At 30.9% G+C, this 19,797-nt stretch overlaps 3 protein-coding genes across 4 annotated transcripts; 2 read left to right on the top strand and 1 right to left on the bottom strand.

Moving 5' to 3' along the window:
• Positions 1 to 6,506: 6,506 nt before the first annotated feature.
• On the top strand, positions 6,507 to 7,765 carry LOC120280059 (bZIP transcription factor 11-like). The gene has a single exon (XM_039286768.1). The coding sequence runs from the start codon at positions 7,155 to 7,157 to the stop codon at positions 7,731 to 7,733; it is 579 nt and encodes a 192-aa protein (XP_039142702.1). The 5' UTR covers positions 6,507 to 7,154; the 3' UTR covers positions 7,734 to 7,765.
• A 1,476-nt stretch (positions 7,766 to 9,241) lies between these two features.
• On the bottom strand, positions 9,242 to 14,411 carry LOC120280944 (uncharacterized WD repeat-containing protein C17D11.16-like). 2 transcript variants are annotated; one of them, XM_039287910.1, is made up of 17 exons: positions 14,316 to 14,411; positions 13,757 to 13,891; positions 13,482 to 13,678; positions 13,311 to 13,390; positions 13,109 to 13,204; positions 12,727 to 12,859; positions 12,391 to 12,449; positions 12,192 to 12,254; positions 11,722 to 11,792; positions 11,537 to 11,633; positions 11,238 to 11,312; positions 10,721 to 10,819; positions 10,295 to 10,438; positions 10,182 to 10,211; positions 10,041 to 10,103; positions 9,699 to 9,776; positions 9,242 to 9,614 (listed from the first exon to the last, which is right to left on the bottom strand). In XM_039287910.1, the coding sequence occupies exons 2-17, from the start codon at positions 13,873 to 13,875 to the stop codon at positions 9,528 to 9,530; spliced, it is 1,491 nt and encodes a 496-aa protein (XP_039143844.1). In that variant the 5' UTR covers positions 13,876 to 13,891; positions 14,316 to 14,411; the 3' UTR covers positions 9,242 to 9,527. The 2 variants fall into 2 exon arrangements, with proteins under 2 accessions (XP_039143844.1, XP_039143845.1); XM_039287911.1 differs by having other exon boundaries at positions 13,482 to 13,669.
• A 4,239-nt stretch (positions 14,412 to 18,650) lies between these two features.
• On the top strand, positions 18,651 to 19,797 carry LOC120280784 (protein CASPARIAN STRIP INTEGRITY FACTOR 1-like). The gene is made up of 3 exons (XM_039287730.1): positions 18,651 to 18,900; positions 19,225 to 19,286; positions 19,417 to 19,797. The coding sequence occupies exons 1-3, from the start codon at positions 18,816 to 18,818 to the stop codon at positions 19,561 to 19,563; spliced, it is 294 nt and encodes a 97-aa protein (XP_039143664.1). The 5' UTR covers positions 18,651 to 18,815; the 3' UTR covers positions 19,564 to 19,797.

The following is a 19,797-nucleotide window of genomic DNA, read 5'->3' as shown; positions in this document are numbered from 1 at the left end:
AGGGAAATAATTTTTTTTTATTCAAATCCCCAAAAAAAAAAAAAAGTGATCCAATGAAAGTTACGGGTCTTGACGATAAATTGTTGTTTCTGACCATTGTATTTGTTGTATTTATAAAAAAAATTATAGATATAAGGAGTACATGATTATTAAATACTATTTTTATAATTATAAATACATGTTATCATAGATTTGATAGGAGAGATTTTATATTTGTTTAATCAAAATCTAGGAGCAGAATTGTTCGATTGAGACTTCTTTTGATAGTAAGAACACCTTTTTTTAGTTTGGTTTCTGTCAATTTTAGAGATGTAAAATTTCAAGTAAAAAATATATGATCGGTTTTCATACTTATATTTGTCCTCGTGTAAAAGAATGAAAACTGTATTAAATATAAGTTTATATTAAAAAGATAATGACAATAAAAACAAATTTTGTCAATTTAATGGTCTTCATTTACATGATACCAAAGATCATAATCTTTTAATTTATATAAAATACTCAAAGAAAAAATTAAACAAAAATTAAACAAATAAAAGAAGGTGCAAGTGGCTCAACTAAGGAAACAGCTTTAACTGTCTTTCATATGAAAAGCATCACAAACTCTTGGTTCCCAAGTACAACACAAGCAATGGCTTTGAAGAAAGATGAGTGTAGTTCCCTTCTTTAAGTATCTATCCTCTCTGGCTTTTTTTCACTTTAGACCCCACAAACCGACCAAATCTTTTCCCTTTATATGCTATTAATTATACTTCACTTTTCTCTTCTCACTCTATTCATATATGTTTATTTCCTTTTTTTTTTTTTAATTGTTATTACTGTTATTATTTTAATCTCCAGTATTCGTTCATACAATTTTTTTTTATAAAATATGGACAAATCACAACATCAAGATATGTACAAATATGAAAGTAATATTTTAACACATATATGTTTTTATTTTGTGTAAATTGATATTCAGAAAGAACCCAGTGTTTATAGACCAACAAATCATTGGCTCACACTTACATTCACATTTCATTTTATAAACTACTATTTTAAGGTGTTAAGAAGAAAATTAAGAACTATATTCTTCAACAAGAAAGACTAAAGTAAATTTACCATTTTGAAAAAGTTTAACCTTTTCCTAAAAGTTTTCTTACACGAAAGAAAATTTATTTTTTTCAGTGAAAATAAGAATGTAGTGCAAATCAAAAGGAGCACCAATGGAACCATTTGTAGGGAGGCATATCTTTAGTGATGATTCTTAATGCTCATCTTCTTTATTTAGTGGCCTATGCTTCATATAGCAAAGAAAGAAAGATTAATCAAAAGGTTTTTAAAACTTATATATATATATGAGAATAATTAAAGGATGTATTCATGCAAGTTGTCAAGTTGCCTGCTATTAATGGTATTAGCCAAATATGACAATTAATTTTTTTTTTTATGAATATCTTTTGGTACTATATTTAAAATCACACATGAGTGAGATGAATCAAAACAAACAATTGCTCACTCTTTTGATAGGGTCGGTGATTATTATAGTATGGAGGAATCAATGTATTGTGATTCTATTAATGGAATGCATTAAACCGGACAATTATATATATATATAAATAATTAGGTGATTGATTGTTACAATATCTCTGTTGTAATATGGTATTGTGAATGAGATTTCTCAAAATGAATAATTTCTCGTATGATTATGTCAGTAATTGCAATTATTAGTTTTTAAAAAACTGGATGAATTACATTCATTAAAAAAATAAATAAGAACAGACTAACATGCCCATCCTAATATCACTGCCACCATAGCCAAGTAGTAAGACACTTGATTTTTATACTGAAGGTTGAGAGTTTAAGTTTCTCCCAATACATGATTGAGATAACTATGACCTGCATCGTCAACAAAATTCATATCGCAAACTCTAACAATACAATACCATTGTAAGAATCCTTATCCCTCAAGTGACCAAACTCATGCTCCTTCCATAGTAAAGATTAATTTCTCTTTAACTAAGAAATTGGATTCTACGAGTTTCTGGCATTTCAATGACTGAACTATACTAAATAAAATATATATATATATATATATATAATCACTATTTAAAATATATATTTTTGAAACTAACAACTAACCAAATTAATAAAAATGAGCCCATTATCTTTTGACTTATTGACATCAGGTTCTTAACGTACAGTATTTATTTTGGAAAGGACCTGAGATCAAACTCTAAATCTCACACAGGTGAGAGCACATATATGTTAAGGTATTAACTACACTTCTTTTGTGAACGTTTTTAATATCTTTTACATGAGATCACTTGTCGGCTATCTGTTTAAAAAAATTAATAAAAATGAATAATTTATCTAATTATCATATTTTCTTTGGACAATGTGATAACAGTGCAACGTGGCTGCTACATGAGAGATTGAGGCTCCACTTGCAACTAAAATTGATGGTGTGATAGAGATACATACATGTATAGTTGTTGGAAATCTTTACCACTTTTTCTCTTTCTATGAAGAGTGATTATATATGTAACACGTGGACACTTTGAGAGTAGAAAGACTGACATGTGGATGTTTGTTCCATCAACCATTTTTGGATATCAAACTAGTGGTGGACATTGACAAGCTTCATAATCCTAAATTGTTTTTCTTTTTTCTTTTTTGTTGCCCTTTTCTTTTTTATTTTTGCTTTATGTTTTTTTTTTCCCTAAGTTCCTAACCTAGGATGTTGTCATCCGCATAATCAACAATCTCATATTGTTTGATTGTAGGAGTTTTTAATGTACTTTTTTTTTTTTGATCTTTGAACACTGAGATTGGTTTAGAGGTCTTTGTCTGTGTTTCTTAATCTTATAATTTAAAAAAAAAAAATTTGTTTTTGTGATTTATTTATTTTATAAAAAAGATATATTGAAGATAAAGTAATTGTAAATGAACATGATGAAGTTCTTAGCTTAATTCTTTTTCCCCTTAATTTTAATTTAAAAGAACAAAGAAATAGAAAATCTATGCAAGGCTGTTTTTTTTATAGACAAGAGTGGATTCTCTTTGCTTTTGTTTTGACTAGTTTGGCATAAGAACAAAGACAGCAGCAAGGAATCCACATTGCTATGTCTCTATAAATATTATTTGGCATCTTACTCTCTATCTTTATAATAATAATAATAATAATAATAACAATAGGTGGTCTAGATCTACCAATGCCTCCTCTTGTTAAGAAACAAGTTAGCATGGAGATACACCCATGAAAGTTGGAACTAATCAAGGATGCCTATCTTCTTTATTTTTATTATTTATCTTTTTACAAATAAATAAATCATATAATATGTCAAGAATACAAAAGCTCATTCAAAAAGATAGGGAATCCTTTCTTTGTATGATCAGGTAGTTCTTTTAATTATAACAAAGGAGTTAGATCATGATTTTATTATATATCCCCTCATGGTCCTGGTGTTTTTATCTCTTATTTTTTAATGAATTTTATTTATTTATTTATTTTTATGAGAAGACAAAATCCAAATAAAAATAAATACAAATTTAGAACAAATCTTTATCTTTAGCCCAAGTTGTTGAATGGTGCTTGAAGGTTCTGTTTTTTACTTTCCCTAATCTTATCTACATGAAATTTGCTTCTCTTTATCAGTAAGTTTCCTTGTCAAATGTTGTGTCTATGAAAAAAAAAATTGCTATAAATCACATGTTAAAATAGCAAAAGAGACTTTTAAAAATTATATAGATAACTATATTTCTATTACCATTTTTTTTTATCATTCTCATTTATCTTAATTTTTTTATATTTCTTGTTATTTAATAAAATTCATACTATAACCATCATCATAATTTGTTAGGTAAGAGGTCGAAAGATCTACTCTCTCAGGGGTTGAGATGAGTGATTTATCCACCTTATAAAAAATAAATTAAAAATAAAAAAATAAAATTTGTATTTTTTATTAAAAGGCATCTAATTCCTGAATATTAACTCAAATCCTCTATGGAGATATTATTCTTAAAGACATATATTTGAGAATTTATTATCCAAAAAGCATCTTATGTTATTAAAAATTTTAAAAATAAAAATAAAAAAATAATTTGACACAACATAACCTAACATTGTCCCTCCCACTCAATGGAAAAAAAGACAAGAGGACTCAATATGCAAAGTTGTCTTCCATTGATACATCTCAAATTCCCACTTCAAGTGCTTGTCATCTCAATATGCAATGAAACCAACTCATTTTAATATATTATTTTTCTTTGTTTTGGTACATTATGCATCATTTATCTGGTTTCTTTCATACATTATAATATTGAGTTTTAGTTCATTTTTTTTATTTCTTGTTTTAGCAACAAGGAATCCAAAAATTATAGTGTCTATAATTAAATCAAATAGAGCTTGGTCTTCCTCCATTTACTTTCTATCAAGAAGAACATATTAATACAACCTTAAATCCAACAACTAGTTTTCACTCATGGTTTTTATTTGATCAAATGCCATTTATCATAATTAGTACAAGTGGTTAAGATTGGTTTATGCATATGTATCTGTTTTATTGATTTAATATAATTGTGATTTATCTAATTTCTAAATTTTTTATTATTTATTCACATAATGCAACTAAAATTTTACCAATAATGTAGACCATTTTAGGTAACAAGTGAAGAAGTAGTGGGGAAGATGACAACAAAGAGCATTATTAACCAATTGATTAGCATTTTTGTGGATTAATAAACTTTTTTTTTTGAAAAAAATTAATAAACTTATTTAGATGGAACATAAAAAAGAACTAAAGATTGGAAAAAGAAAGAAAAACAAAAAAGGAAATGTTTCAATGTGTTGGTTTATGATTGGTGGAAATCCATGTTTCATGTTTGGTCTTCAAAGATTTGAGAAGAATAATTGATGATATGACTCTCAAGACTCAACCATTGATTAGTTTAATTACTATATATCTTTAGGAATAGGGAATGATATAAATAAATGCCTCAATTTTCTAGAAGAGTTTCCAATCAATGAGAGGGTTTGGTTAATTGATTGGAGTTAGGGTTGTGTACATAATAATTAATTTTGACTTTATTTATGTTCTATTATTTAATATTCCCACTCATCAATTTCTTATTTGTTTATTTATTATATTATATTTTATTAATTACATAAACTAGATATACATGTAGTCAACTCAAGGTACAAAGCCTATGAGATTATATAGAATTAAAAAATTCTCCCAAAAAAAAAACAGACAAAAATTTAAAAAGAAACTTATTTTTTAAAAATAATAAAAGATCCATAAATATTGCTTTAAAATTAATGAAATATACAATATATGATTAAAAATAAAATTTAATAAAAAATTAAATTATTATATAATTAACTAATCTGAAACTTAACAATTATCATTTTTATTTAATATAAGAGGTCAAAACACATAATAATTTTATCCATCTTTCATGATGCAATAATAAACAAAAAGAAAAAGGTCTAACCTAACGATTGGTCATCATCCAACTTAACCAAACTTATTTAATAAATTCAAAACTTTCTTTTTGTTTTATATCACATTTCATGAAACCTTTATCTAGAACTTCTTAGTTTCTCTCACTTTATTTTAAAAAAATAATTTCACTAATTAAAAAGCATAGATCCACCCATTAATATTTGACGTCCCAATAATCATGTATTGGTACTGAATTTTTTACATAAAATATTTATATTTTTATTAAAAAAATAAGTTTAAATTTCAGTTCAAGTAAAGTGAGGGTACATGTGTTGAGATAGTAATTCTATGATTATACACGCCTTTAACACATGATTTATTTATATTTTATATAAAAAAAATACTTAACATCTATGTTGACTGTACAACTTTAGTTTGATCTACATCATTTGTTACTGGTATAATCTCAGTATTTATTTTATATTTTTTGTATTCTTTTTTTTAATCCAACATCTAAATCAATATTTGCATGTAAGATTAATTTATGTGTTTATATTTGTTTTCTTGATTTAATATTTAGTAATAATTTATCCATTAAAAAAAAAAAAAACAAAGACCACACGTGGGAATTCCTTCATGTCTTAGACTAATGACTATGTTTATAGCCTCCATGAATCTTCCAACAAAAGACTGAAAGAGTGAAGAATCAAAGCATGAAAACAATGGATAAAAATAAATAAAATAAAATAAAGTAATGAAAAAGAGTTTTGGAGAAAATTCCAAGAAATAAGTTTTAACTTTCCACCAACTGAATCATCAACAAAACAGTGAGCTATGCATGTGTGGGAGATACAAAGCATCAAGACATGAAAATAAACAAAAAGTAATTAGAGATTTTTGAAGAAAAAAATCCAATTGAAAATGAGTTTCTCCTTTTTAACTTTTTAACACTAGTCTAGAACTAGAATTAGAGTCTAGTGGTGAATTCTCTCTTTCTTCTTCTTCTTCTTCTTCTTCTTCTTCATATTCTTCATTTCTTCTTCCAACTCTCCCACCAACTTCTTTTCCCTATGTGTTTGTAGGAGATTCCAATGTGCTCTTGCTTTCTTTCCCTTCTCAATCACTTTCACTTTCTTTTCTTCTCTACTGCTTTCCACCTTTTCATTTTATTATTATTAATTTTTAGTCCTATTTTGTTCTATAAATTCCATGCTCTTCTTAGCCAATATCCCTTCCCCCTCTCCTTCTTCTCAAAATCCAATCTTTATGCTCTTTATGACTCAAAGATTAGATTTTTAGTGTAGTTAATCTATGCTCCCTCTTCCTCTTCTTCTTCTTCTTCTTCTTCTTCTTCTTGTTTGTGAGAAATATTATTATTATTAGATCTTTGAGAGTCACATGCAGCAGTTATACATCATCTTGATGTTTCTCATTGATGTCGCCGGTGCTAAGTGAGATCCTTTTGTCTGGGTTTATGATAAATTCCACCTTGAGGCGCAGGACCCATCTGGTTCAGTCCTTCTCTGTTGTTTTCCTCTACTGGTTCTATGTCTTCTCATGAACTCATCTCCTTCTCCTTCTCTTCCTAATCTGTGGCCATATATATATATTAATAATTCCTACTATTAATCTTTTTTTTTTCTCTTTGCTTCTTCTATATTAAGTACTACTAAATAACAAGGAAAAAAAAAACAACAATATAGTCATATAGAGGTTGGATTTTTATCAATGGTTTCCTCCAGTGGAGCATCATCAGGAACTGGAACAGGAACTGGAACTGGAACTGGAACAGGAACAGGATCATCAAGCCATGGCCAAAACTCAAGCTTTGAACTGATAGATCAGAGAAAGCAGAAGAGAATGCTGTCAAATAGAGAGTCTGCAAGAAGATCCAGAATGAGAAAACAAAAGCATTTGGATGATCTAATGGCACTAGCTAATGAACTAAGGAAGGAGAACAGTAAGTTCATCACTTCTCTCAACTACACCACACAACAGTACTTAGCTGTTGAAGCTGATAACTCTGTGCTTAGAACTCAGATGATGGAGCTTACTAACAGGTTGCAATCTCTCAATGAAATTATCCAGTTCATGAGCTTGAATAACTTTGCTAATGTTAATGTTGCTGCTACTGCTTTTCTCTCTGATGATTCATCACCACCATCAATGGTTAATGACAACTTGATGATGCCTTGGAACATGATGATGATGATGATGTACATGAACCACAACCACCACCAACTACAACAACAACAACAACATGAAGAGCAAGAACCAATGCTCATGAACATGTTTGAGTACTGTTAAAAAAGTCTCAAAAGCATTAATGCCTTGTCAGTTTTATTAAGTAATGGTAGTATTATGGCCCAGATTATGTTTTGGTTTCTTCTAATGATGCATTCAGAGAGGCTAAGTATTATTATGAAATAGCCTCATCTTTCTCTACTTTATAATGAAATAATGCAGTCTTTTTAGTATTATTATGTTTTTGCTCTTTTTTTCCATTTTTAGATGAAACTGATCAGGTGAATTATTATATGATGATGATGATATCAATTGTTGTGATAAAATTGATATGACAACGATCAGCAATTAAATGTTCAGAAAAACAAAAAGAGATGCATCATAGTTTGGTCCACCATGAACTAATTGCCTTGTGAACAAAGTCTATTTTGATGGGTTGAAAGAAAGAAAGAAAAAAACAACAGCAATACAACTTGTCCACTTATTTCTGTTAATAATTTTTTATTAAAATAAAATATTGATCATGCTATTCGTCTTTTTCTGCAACCAAACTCAGTGAATGATACAGAATGAGCAACGTCTGTACTTCACTTCAATAAATTAAAACAGTTGCATAAAGTGGTTGAATAATAAATGTTACAGTATTTGATCTCCAAAATGGGTATTTTTTTTTTTTTTTTGAAAAGGTGAATAAATCACTTCAATTAAAGGAAATAAACAGTACAAAAATTAACCACTAGATGTGGTAAGTTACAACAAAATGGGTCACTTATGCTAAATTTTTATATTGATTTAACATACAAAAACTTAATAAATAATGTTTTATGTTCAATTAACAAATGAATGATTCTAATAATGAAAAGCAACAAATATGAATGCTTTCTATTTTGGTTTGTTTAATAATACCATTGGATAAATTAAAGGTGAAAAAGGAAGGCAAAGAAGAAGTGATTAAATTTAGGTGATGATGTTTTATGGTGCCTCATGAAATCAGAAGCCATGGTTAGATAACTTTTTGGTGTTGATTGATTGCTTTAAAAAGGCTTAAGATTATACTAATATTGTGAACAGAGAAGGTGATGGAAGCATGTGAATAACCATTTATGAAAAGCATTAATGTTTAGGTTTGTTTAGTGGAAGGAGTTGGAGATATTATATATGGTTGTATGGCATTGTAGGCATTGTAATTGTGGGGTTTATGTTGATAAGATGGTGATGTATGGGATCTTTTATGCCTCTCAATAACAAGTCATTCATTAAATAAATCATAGTAGGTCATAAGTGTTTTATTTATTTTTTTAATTATGCATTAAAAGAAGGTTTTAAATGTATGATTTGGAGGGGATTAAATTAAGGCATTGTGTTAGGGAATCTTAATCAAGAACTGGAGGTTAGCATGAGACAAGGGAAGAGCGCCTTCCTTCTATTTCACATGCTATGGGGATGGCAAGATCTGATCTTCTTGTACTCGGTTCTTTATTTTAATTATCTTTGTTTATATGTTTGTATTATATTAGCTAGACAAGTCCTCTATATTAAATACTTATACAATTGTCTACATATTAAATATATACTTTGTTATAAACCATTCTACTTATTGTATTTGACTCTTAATTTCCAAACAAAATAATAAATTCACACATTTTTTTTTAATTTGCTGTGCTCCCTTCTGCAAAAGAGTACAAATAAGACTGAAAAATTAACTCCATTGAAAATCTTCGGCGCAAAATGCTGCGAGTATACAATGAAAACACCTCGCATTCTCGTATTCCACGATCAGATCACTTCCGAAGATGAAAAAAACTGAAATCTTGAGTTCTTTTTTTTTCTTTTTAAAGGTATGTTCAGCCTCCACATTCAACCAACCGGCGCAGTTTCCGTTCCTCCGTTGGCGAACTTCCCGAATTTATTAGCAACACCATGATCAGTGAGTACGTCCCAAACCTGTGAAGAATCAAGTGTTGTAGTTCATATCAGCTGACAAATACTAAGTAGAAGGGATGAGTGTTTTGAGGATTTAGTGCTCACCTTCAGCTTCCCCTTCGAACCTCCGATGGCTAGTTGGAAAGGACAGTCTTCTGAGAATGCTAAAGAGAAAACAGATCCCTGAAAACATAAGACAAACATAAAGGACCGACGGCGTTAATATTCATCTCTATGTCACATCCATGAAAATGTCTACACATTACTCTGATTTATATAGTGATGTAATCTTTTCCATGACCCGAACGAGCCTAGAGAGTTCATATATATAATAGCAAAACATGATACGAATTGGAGGACTAGTAAAAATTTAGCCTTGATTTCTGATTTTAGTAGTGATAGGGTTATAAATCATCTTGCTAAAGAAATGGAGGTTGGAGGACTCACAGCTTTCGGATTTGTGGACGCAACACATGAAGGTTGGTTGTTAGACAGATCCCAAAGTTTGACCTGAAACATGTCGAAGATCTTAGCAGAAAGTTTTATGGTTAATAAATAATTCAGATGATGCATGGTTGATATTCTTACCTTTTTATCCATTGAACCTGTAGCAAGAAGCTGAGAATGTAGAAAAATAAGGCATGTCAGACTGCATTCCTGGTTTGAATTCATTTTAATGAAATAAGGTAGAGAAATCATACATTAGGTGCAGCTGGATTATAAGCAATTGAGGTGACAGCTTTCTCATGAGCATGGAGAGTGAAAATCGACCTGGAACCAGATGTTGAAACTGAAGTAGCTGTCCGGGCATCAAAGCCTTGAACAGTACCATTGTCAAGACTCACCTGAGCCAAATGAAAAACAAAGTTAAAAAAAAAAAAAAGTTTAAAAAAAAATTGATGATAAGAAAAGAGCAAAGCTATCCATCAAGAATCAAAACCCAACACGGCCTTAGTATAAGAATAATAATATTCATGTTAAGCAAAAGGACTTGGTGCTATAAATCGTTTGCTTCTTTAAGGTGCCCTAATCCCTTATCATAACTCATAACTCCTACAGATTTTAGCGTTCAACATTATCTTAACAAAATACTTGACCAGAAATCCTCCACAATATGAACAACTTACAGCAAACAAGTGTTCATTATGCGGATCCAACTCTACACTCTCAACATCAGCTGAAACCTGCCATGTGTTTGGGGCACGGTCATTAAATCGGACATCCATCTGCATATCAAGACAGAGAGTCAATTAAAAAACATGTACACAAACACACTGCTTTGATAATCTCTACTGGGAGAGATAAAAAAAAATGCAGAAGGAGAAAATATCTTCAACAAACTTTCATTATGTTAACAAAGAAGGAATCCAAGCCAAAATTTAGGATCAATGATATGTCAATATTATCATGTTATTCAAATCAAAATGGGTATTCCTGGCCATGGCATAAAATGATGTAGCAAATAGCCATGGCATAACAATGGTGCAGCAAATATTTCTACAAATGCACCTAAGAAATATCTCTTTCTAATTATCCAAGTTAGTTTTCCATTTTTCTTTTCTTTTCCAAAAAATCAGTTCATAGGTCTTTTATTTGAATTCATGACAACTAGACATATGCCGGAAAAGAGCAGTGAATGCCTACCAAGGCAACTGTATGGTCAAAAGATCCACTAACAAGTATTTCTGGTGCATATCGGCTCCATGCGACTGCTTGCACCTGTAACAGAATCAAGGCCACCGGTTACCATCGTGTAAAACTAAACATCATCATCACTGCAATGAAGGCCAGCCTATCACAGTTTCACTATGTGTTATGTAACCATCTAATTGTGAAAAATAATATAATAAATATATGATGAGTACTGCAACTAATAAATACAAATATATGATTATTAATGCACCAAAACAAAAAGGTTGTTCTCATCAAAGAAAAGGTGGCACCTTGTCTGTGTGATGCTCCAAAGTCACGGTGCATTTCCCAGTAACCATGTCCCACACTTTAACAGTCTTGTCAGCACTAGCACTAGCTAGAGCATTCCTGAATATAAGGTAATAAAAAGTTAATGCAGAAAGAAAGAAAATCACCCAAACATAAACAAATGAATTGCAGAATAATGTTTGCTTGCCTGACAACTTTGTTCCAAGCAAGGCCAAGTACTGAATCTCTGTGACTGCCCCTCTTGTATTTGATTGATGTCTACTCATAACAAATTTTTTAAAAAAAATTGAGAAAATGACAGTTGAAGAAGGATACACCCAACCCAACCCAACTTAGCATGCCACCCCAACATAAAAGTCATCTATGGACTTCTAAGAAAAAATACCAATCACTTTATGACAGAGAAAAGTCACGCCACACAGTTCTAGGACTTTGGGTGTGTGAGGGTGGTGTTGTATGTGTGTGTGTGTGTGTGTGTGTGTGATTCTTGAAATTTCTAAACCACCAAAAAAACCTTAGCATCAAAAAGTTTGGTTTTCTACAAAATAGCTAATAATGCATGTAACAGACTGCATAATAGAAAATCAACCCAAAAAATAGTAGAAGAGGCAGTCCAACGGTTTTTCAATATGTAAATAAAGTGTCCTAACAACAAACCTTCTTTCCTGTTTTCTTCTTAGAGATCCCTCCTAATACCATAAAAGGTTGAACCTCTCCAAGCTGGTAAGACAAACAATAATATACAATCAGCAATGAAAGAAACACTTATCATTTGAAGGTTATGTCATTTAACAAATAGAAGTCGTAATAGCTATTGAATGACAAATCTACAAAAAGTTGTTAATCAAGAACCTACAAGATCAAGGTCCCATATCTCAATAGCGGGTTCCATTGAGCCAACAGCTATGAAGTTCCCTGCAAAAACAACCAGAATTTTAACTGACATGATCTATACAACTAGATCGCCCATTTTTTTTTTCACATTTTCTAAGGAAACAAAAGAGACAATAATTAAGGCTAAAGAAACTGACAAACCACTGCATAACTGTATACCGCCTGACTATAAGAGTGAACAAGGCATGAATTGTCAGTTATATACAGCAGAAAAAAAAATAAACCAACACATAAATTCATATATTTGTAATGAGGCAACTGCTACTAAGACTTGTGACACATGGAAAAAGGGCTTTACCTTTATCACCAGATTCACCACCTTTTAGGTTGCAATCAAGCCAAGCTGTGCACAGGGGAAATGCTGAAAGAATAATTTCATTATTAGCATACAGATTTGTCTCCTTGTCCTCTAATTCCTCAAATATTGAAACCTGTCAGAAGAAAAGAAATTGATGTAGTAATAAAACCAGAGCATGAGTTCAGTGTTAACTAACTGAGAAACGTTATAGTAATAAAACAATACTATAATCTAGGCAAGAAAATAATAGAATCAAAGTAAAGAAAGATTTTTCCCCATTGCCTTTAGCTGTACTTATTGACCACCAAGCATTACCAATGTCCATCTTAAATTTAGAAATATATATATATATATATACATATCTCAAACCCCAGCTGCACACCTGAAGAGAACTGACATCATCCTCATTGCAAGCACAGACTATAACTGCATCAGTTGGTTTTATAGTCCTGTCCTCAACATCTTCGTCATCGTCATCCTGCAATACATCCCATTATTCCAGAACGATGAAAACATTGCTAAACAACATAAAGCAGAAAATAGAGATTCAAAAATGAGAAAAAGAAAAGAAGAAAAAGGCTCACATCCATGCCCTGCAAGTAAGGGTCCATGTCATTGCTTGGATAATAAATGTCACCTAGTCCCGAACTCAGAACATTGATTCCTAGCGGCAGCAATAAAAATAAATTACTCAACAAGTAGAAAAGAAAAAGGGATTATCATCAGACAATCAATTTATTGACTAACGCAAATACCATCATCCTCATCATCATAATGATCCATGTCAAGCTCTCTAAGGGCGTCAATGATGCCCTTCAGATCATTCGAACTATTATCTCCATGAGCCTTCCCAAGAGCCTTCACTGCAGCTAATGCCCGAGCAACTCCACCAACCTCCTTCTCAGTGTCATCCATTTCCATATCCTGTTCTTCCTCTTCTTCACTATCATTACTGTCAACTCACATCAACCAAACTACTCAAAACCATTGAATTGAAAAACAATGTAGATATTAATAATAAAAAATCCACCTTCTCTCCAATGCTCCAGACTTTGTAATCTCTTCGATCTCCTCTTGAGTAGGTGGCTCAAATGACTCAGGGACAACCTTTGAAGCCCCCTTCGGGATCCAACACACAGCCGAAATCATCCTTACCACAACCTAACTATATAAGATAAACAAAAATCAAACGAATATCAGTTTCACATCGGCAGTGTGAATCTAAAACATATAAACTTACCAAAAAAAACCATCAAATTTCTCAGTTTTCTCCAATGCTAAGAAAACAGGATCAAATCAACATCAGTTCCATTACATGTAAACACACTAAAACTTCATCAATTCCTTAGTTTTCTAGATTGATAAGAGAAGCAGAATCAAATTTAACATCAGTTCCACATTAACAGCATGAATCTAAATCATATAAAATCATTATAACTCCATAAAATCCTCAGTTTTCCCCATTAAATTCCCTTGTGTGTGTATATATATATATATAGGAGAATTCGGCGATTTCGATACGGAGAAACAGAGAAATCCAAAATAAAACTCAAAACGCGCATGGATTTGAGGGAAAAGAATGAGCTCACCACTGGAGACGTCGAAAGGCACGACCTTGAATCTCCGGAGACGGCGTGGCGAGGGAGGAGAGGTTTCGTCTCGCGGGAGAACGCGGATGAGTTTTGTTAGGGTTTAAGATGAGGGATCCGTTTGGCTTATCGGATCCGACCCGAAACCCGCATTGTTTGGGCCCAGATCTGTTTTCTACGGAGTGTTCCTTCTCGGCCCAGCATAACCGGCCCGCGTACGTAGATATATTCCATTGTTATAAATTTAAATTTAAAAATTCGAGGATGCTTTTGCAAATATTGCATCAACAGGCTTATAGCCTATTGTCACCGGGTTTTTACCTGAGATGTTAATTTCAGAGAGGACCAAAATTTAACTTGAAAGCCTAAATAAATTGGGGGTACAAATTTTTTTTAAGATATTAATTCTTCTTCTGTGCATATCCCTGACTTTTTTTTAGATGGGACACTTGTCGCTTATTTATATAAAAATAAAATTTTTACTTACATATAACACTGCAAATTTGGACGACAGCCACCATATTATATTATGATAAAAATCATATTTATTTGTAAAAAAATTATTTATTTTTATACCCTATTGAAAATTAGGTTTTAATTTTTTTATAAAAATATAAATTAATGATTGCCTTTGTCACTCCTTTCAATATCTAAATTAAATGAAGAGAAATGGATAAATAATAATTTAATTATTTTATAAATTTTTCTAGTTGAACTTTGGCTTAGAGGGATATATAAATAAATAAATAAATAAGATTTAGAGGACACATAATCAAACATGATTTTGACAAGATATATAAACAATTTCTCATTTTTGTGATCATATATAAGTGAATATATATATATATATATACATATATATACTTTTGCAACGTTGAGCACTCAACTTCTCAAGTATAATTAATAATTTACAAAAATAATAATAATATATCACTATAATTGTTTTTTAAAAAAAACTAAGACTAATATACCTTTTTTTATTTTTTTTCTCATTTTTTTATTACAAGAAAAAAATGGCCGTGCTGTCTGTGCCGCGTAGAAAGGGCCCATAATCCAGCTCTAGTGGGGCCCACTAGCGTCATCCAAATATTGGTCTAATTACTTCATTTTTTTTTTTAATGTTGGAAATTAATGTATGGCAGGAAGACCCGTTATTATTTTTTATCCTAATGGATGAACCATGTGGATTAATTCATTAAAAAAATATTGAGTATATTAGAACATAATTGAAATAAAAAAAGTCAAACAAAACTTAATAGCTGCAAAATAATACTATAATTTATATTTCTTGACCAAATTTATGCAAGAAATGGAAGCAAGAAAATAAAGACCACACCGGCAATATGGCGTTCCTTAAGCTTCCTGAGCTCCAGATCTTCCGACCACACCGGCAATATGGCGCCCAGCACTAGTCAAGAGTGATCCGTATCTTCCTTTTCTGAGCAGGCCTGTATCTCCAGACGGTTGACTTCGCTAGCTTCAGATATTTTATCTTGTCTTTGTTTTTATCTTGCTTTCTCTGTTCACTATTCTCCTCATCCCTGGTGAGGATTACAGTTCTTTACTTTGTTTGTTCTTTTATGTCACTTCTGTTTTCTGTACTCTGTACTTTGCTGTTTTTTTCTTTTTAATAAATTATGGTTTATCCACCTTATTAAAAAAAAAATAAAAATAAAATAAAATAAAATAAAATAAAGACAAGAAAACAATCCTTGTTATCAATGATACATTTCAATGGGTAGTAATTTCTAATTTATCATATTCTAAAATAATATATATAATTTTTTTTCTTCCATTATATAACACGGCATTGAACAAAATGAAAGATATGTAGAATGAAAATGAATGATTTAATACTTCTCCAAGTCACCCTTGACAAAGGGCATTGCTATGTTAGGAAGCTAACCTTTATTCTCACATTTTCCATAAATTAATAATTTATATACATATTTTTCTCTTGAATCTATGTCAACTGGCTGTACTAAATGATTAAATTAATTAAGGAAATGAAAAAAAAAATAAGTTTGCTTAGCTTGTGCCAATTGGGGCGGCATGTATATGTATTATGTGTATTGTGATTGACTTTGACTTAAAGCAAAATAATTAAATTAGTACATTATTCAAAGACTATTCCCTCAAGTCATTAAACTCATTACTAATTCAAGTTCAACATTAATCTTATATATATATATATAATATATATATGAAATATACAAAGAGACAACATTCTAAATTCAATGTGTTTGTGTTTTCATGCATGTCATGGATTTTGGATCTTGAGCAAGTTATTTGGTCAATTACCAAACCATGTTATAAGATACTTTAAATACACATTAACTTATTATTGTGCCACATTCCCCAATGTTTGAGAACAATGACCAAATTAATTAATCATTTAATTAATAAAGCCGACATGTAATCAAAGTGTCATTAATTAAAATGTCAGTTATTGTTCATGATCATGCATATAATAGTATATAACCATTTTTACTATTCGTGATGTTTTTTAACTTCATAACATATTTACATTGGGTGTATTTTGATTGTATATCCCTTAAAAAAAAGCTTAATTAATTGTGTAATAAGGTCTTAAAGATCCTTTACATGGAAAAAATAAAAACATAATAAATTTTAGAGATTTTTTTTTTAAAAAATAAAACCAATGTATTTATGATCACTAGTTAAACATTATGGTTAAAAGTCAAAAAAATGAGGTGTTAGTACCATGTAATGGATTGACCCAAAATTAGTTCCACCCCACCGTCTTCTTTAGAGAGATTCCATGTTCATTTAAGTGGTGGGTATCATTTTTTATAATGCGGTTTTTTTTATCCACTATTTTCATCATTTATGTGCAACATTTGTGTTTCCGTTGAGAATCAATGTGGGCCCCGTATTGGGCTCAGTATTGGATCCTCTAACCTATACATGAATAACAGCATGGGCCCTCATATAAAATCGAATATGGTAATCTGCGAGCTCAAACAAGCTGATTGACTATGCGTTGGGGCCTGACGAGGGCGTCAAACTTCGATTGACACTGCCATATATAGGTACTTGAGAGAGATAATGTGCATATAAGTGATGGGTATCCTTTTTTATCGCATGCCTGTTTAATGAGATATTGACCAATTTTTATTGTGTACACTTGAACCTGACAGGTGCCGCTCAAGCATGCTAGCTGGCTTGGTGCTGGGGGTCTAATGAGAGCATTAGGGCTGCTATATGTCTAATAAGAGTGCCATGTATGCTATTAGGCCGGTTTTTTGAAATCCGGTTTCTTTTACCACTTGTGTGCGACATACCATAGCTATGACATTAAGGACACTTGGATAACTATGCATATATACTTTATGAGGATATATATTATATGTATATAAAGTAGCGCAACAATGTAGCTTTTAATTAGACAATGTTGGTGTATGTATAGCATGGTATAAGATAATTGGAAGGCTACATAGCTTTAGATAAACAAAGTCATAACCACTGGCACTTTGTGATAAAGAGAACATAAGCATGAAATATTAAACAGGCTAGGTTGCTAGGTAGTGGAACCCTTTATTCTCCACCATTGTCCTTTCAAATATGTGGTTTGGTTCTATGTCCCTGTCTTCATGCATAATTTGGAGCACTATCAATCCATCCCTTCAAATGTTTTATTCCCTCCATTAATACCTTATCTTTGCAGCTCAGCAATTCCTATGTTAAACTAGTGCTTCCCACTCACAAAACCATGCAATAATAATACACTGTTACTCTCTCTTTTGTATTTGTATACATAAGTTGTAAAGTATATAGAGATTAAGTTAAAATTACAACATTTCAAATCTTAAGTGAGATTAATTGAAAATGATTGATGATTTATTTATTTGTTTTGGATGTCCTTACGCGTCATTTGAATATCTTGACTGGTTGTTAATTATCAGGAAATTGAGATTTTAATAAAAATTAAGGAGAGAAGAATTGTTCCTTGTTTTTTTCTTTTTGGGTTGATATATATAATTAAAAAACCAAGTGGCATTAATGAAAGGAAGGTTAATTCTTTTGTTAGTTGGTGTGTTGATTCAAGACCATGTGGCATTGCACCAAGCTCTCTCATTGCTTCAAAGAATAGAAAAGCAAAGTTCTCTAGCAACAGTAGGTTAGCTCATTGTCAATGCTTATTAGTTTAATTTATTGATTAATTAGTACATCATTGAATATTCAAGTATTCCACCATCACTAATGAATGCTCACCCAAAGGCCATAGAGATAGTGCCCTCCCTCTCCTTTTCTGAATCATCACTTTGAATTATTATATATTCAAAAATATATATCTATATATATATAGAGACCCACTGAGATTTACATAGAGTCACATATAAAGAACTTCTCATCAATATACTTTCATATATCACAAAGACTTATTCCTTTGAGGAAACAGACATCTCTTCTTCTTATTTCTTTTGATAATTAGAGAGAGAGAGAGAGAGAGGAAGAGAAAGAGGTTCAAGAATCAAGATGATGATGCCTTCTGAGAGATCAACAAGCACTCTTCTTCTTCTCATCCTCATCTCAGCATCACTGTTTTCAGCTTCTTTTGCAGGTGAGTTCTTTGTTTATATTTATGTGTTTTTTGTTCCTTCATGCACATGCATATACATGTTTGCATGAAATTTCATGCTAAAAACTTTGTCTGTTTTTGTGTGTTTGTTCTTACATGCATGTATTTACATGGTTTTCATGCTAAAAACTTGTCTGTTATGAGTTTATAAGTAACTCCACAAGTCTATGTATCTTTCTGAGAGATTAATTGGATATCAAATAAGTTCTATGTGTTCTTGCATGCATGTTCACATAACTTCATGCGAAAATCTCATGTGTGTTTAATGAAAATTTTCTCACTTTAAATGATTGTTTAATTATGCAGGTGAACATCGAAAACTTCTTCATAGATCTGCACCAACTCTATTTGCAAATGCCTTCAAACATGTGAGTAGATATATATATATATATATAAATATATATATAACTAAAAAGAGAGAAATATATGCATGTATGAGTTCTTAATTAATTATGATTTAATTAAATTACATAATTAATTACTTTGAATGAATTGCAGGAATATTCATCAAGGAAATTTAGAGATGAAGAACAACAAATCCTACTTCCTCGATCGCGAATTCTCGTCGTAAAGACGAATGATTATGGAAACTATGAACCTACTCCAGCACTCACTAAGCCTCCTTTTAAGCTCATACCTAATTAAGCAATGGAGTTCCATGTTTAGAGCTTCATTAGCATGTTATTATTATATATATAGTAATTATGTATGACCTTAAATGGATATATATATATGTTTAGCAGTGTGAGATCTAGTAGCTTGAGATAGTTTATATATAAGCAAGAAAATAATTTTCTCTTTTTGTTAAGGTTTGATGTAATTAAGTGAGTTGTATCTAAGTATGGAATAATTAATCAGCTGTGTCTTTGTGTTTAATTA

This window comes from Dioscorea cayenensis, chromosome 17 (genome assembly GCF_009730915.1).
Source record: "Dioscorea cayenensis subsp. rotundata cultivar TDr96_F1 chromosome 17, TDr96_F1_v2_PseudoChromosome.rev07_lg8_w22 25.fasta, whole genome shotgun sequence".
Classification (NCBI taxonomy): Eukaryota; Viridiplantae; Streptophyta; class Magnoliopsida; order Dioscoreales; family Dioscoreaceae; genus Dioscorea; species Dioscorea cayenensis.
The sequence above is the reverse complement of the archived record's forward strand: the minus strand, read 5'-3'. Positions and strand labels throughout refer to the sequence as shown.

What these genes read in the sequence shown, in the direction of transcription:
- LOC120280059 (XM_039286768.1), top strand. Translation starts at nt 7,155, where the DNA reads ATGGTTTCCTCCAGTGGAGCATCATCAGGAACTGGAACAGGAACTGGA.
- LOC120280944 (XM_039287910.1), bottom strand. Translation starts at nt 13,875, where the DNA reads ATGATTTCGGCTGTGTGTTGGATCCCGAAGGGGGCTTCAAAGGTTGTC. An exon ending in ATAATCCAGCTGCACCTAAT is followed by an intron (nt 10,212 to 10,294) that starts GTATGATTTCTC and finishes CTACATTCTCAG; the next exon opens with CTTCTTGCTACAGGTTCAAT. An exon ending in GTTCGAAGGGGAAGCTGAAG is followed by an intron (nt 9,615 to 9,698) that starts GTGAGCACTAAA and finishes GATTCTTCACAG; the next exon opens with GTTTGGGACGTACTCACTGA.
- LOC120280784 (XM_039287730.1), top strand. Translation starts at nt 18,816, where the DNA reads ATGATGATGCCTTCTGAGAGATCAACAAGCACTCTTCTTCTTCTCATC. An exon ending in GTTTTCAGCTTCTTTTGCAG is followed by an intron (nt 18,901 to 19,224) that starts GTGAGTTCTTTG and finishes TTAATTATGCAG; the next exon opens with GTGAACATCGAAAACTTCTT. An exon ending in TTGCAAATGCCTTCAAACAT is followed by an intron (nt 19,287 to 19,416) that starts GTGAGTAGATAT and finishes AATGAATTGCAG; the next exon opens with GAATATTCATCAAGGAAATT.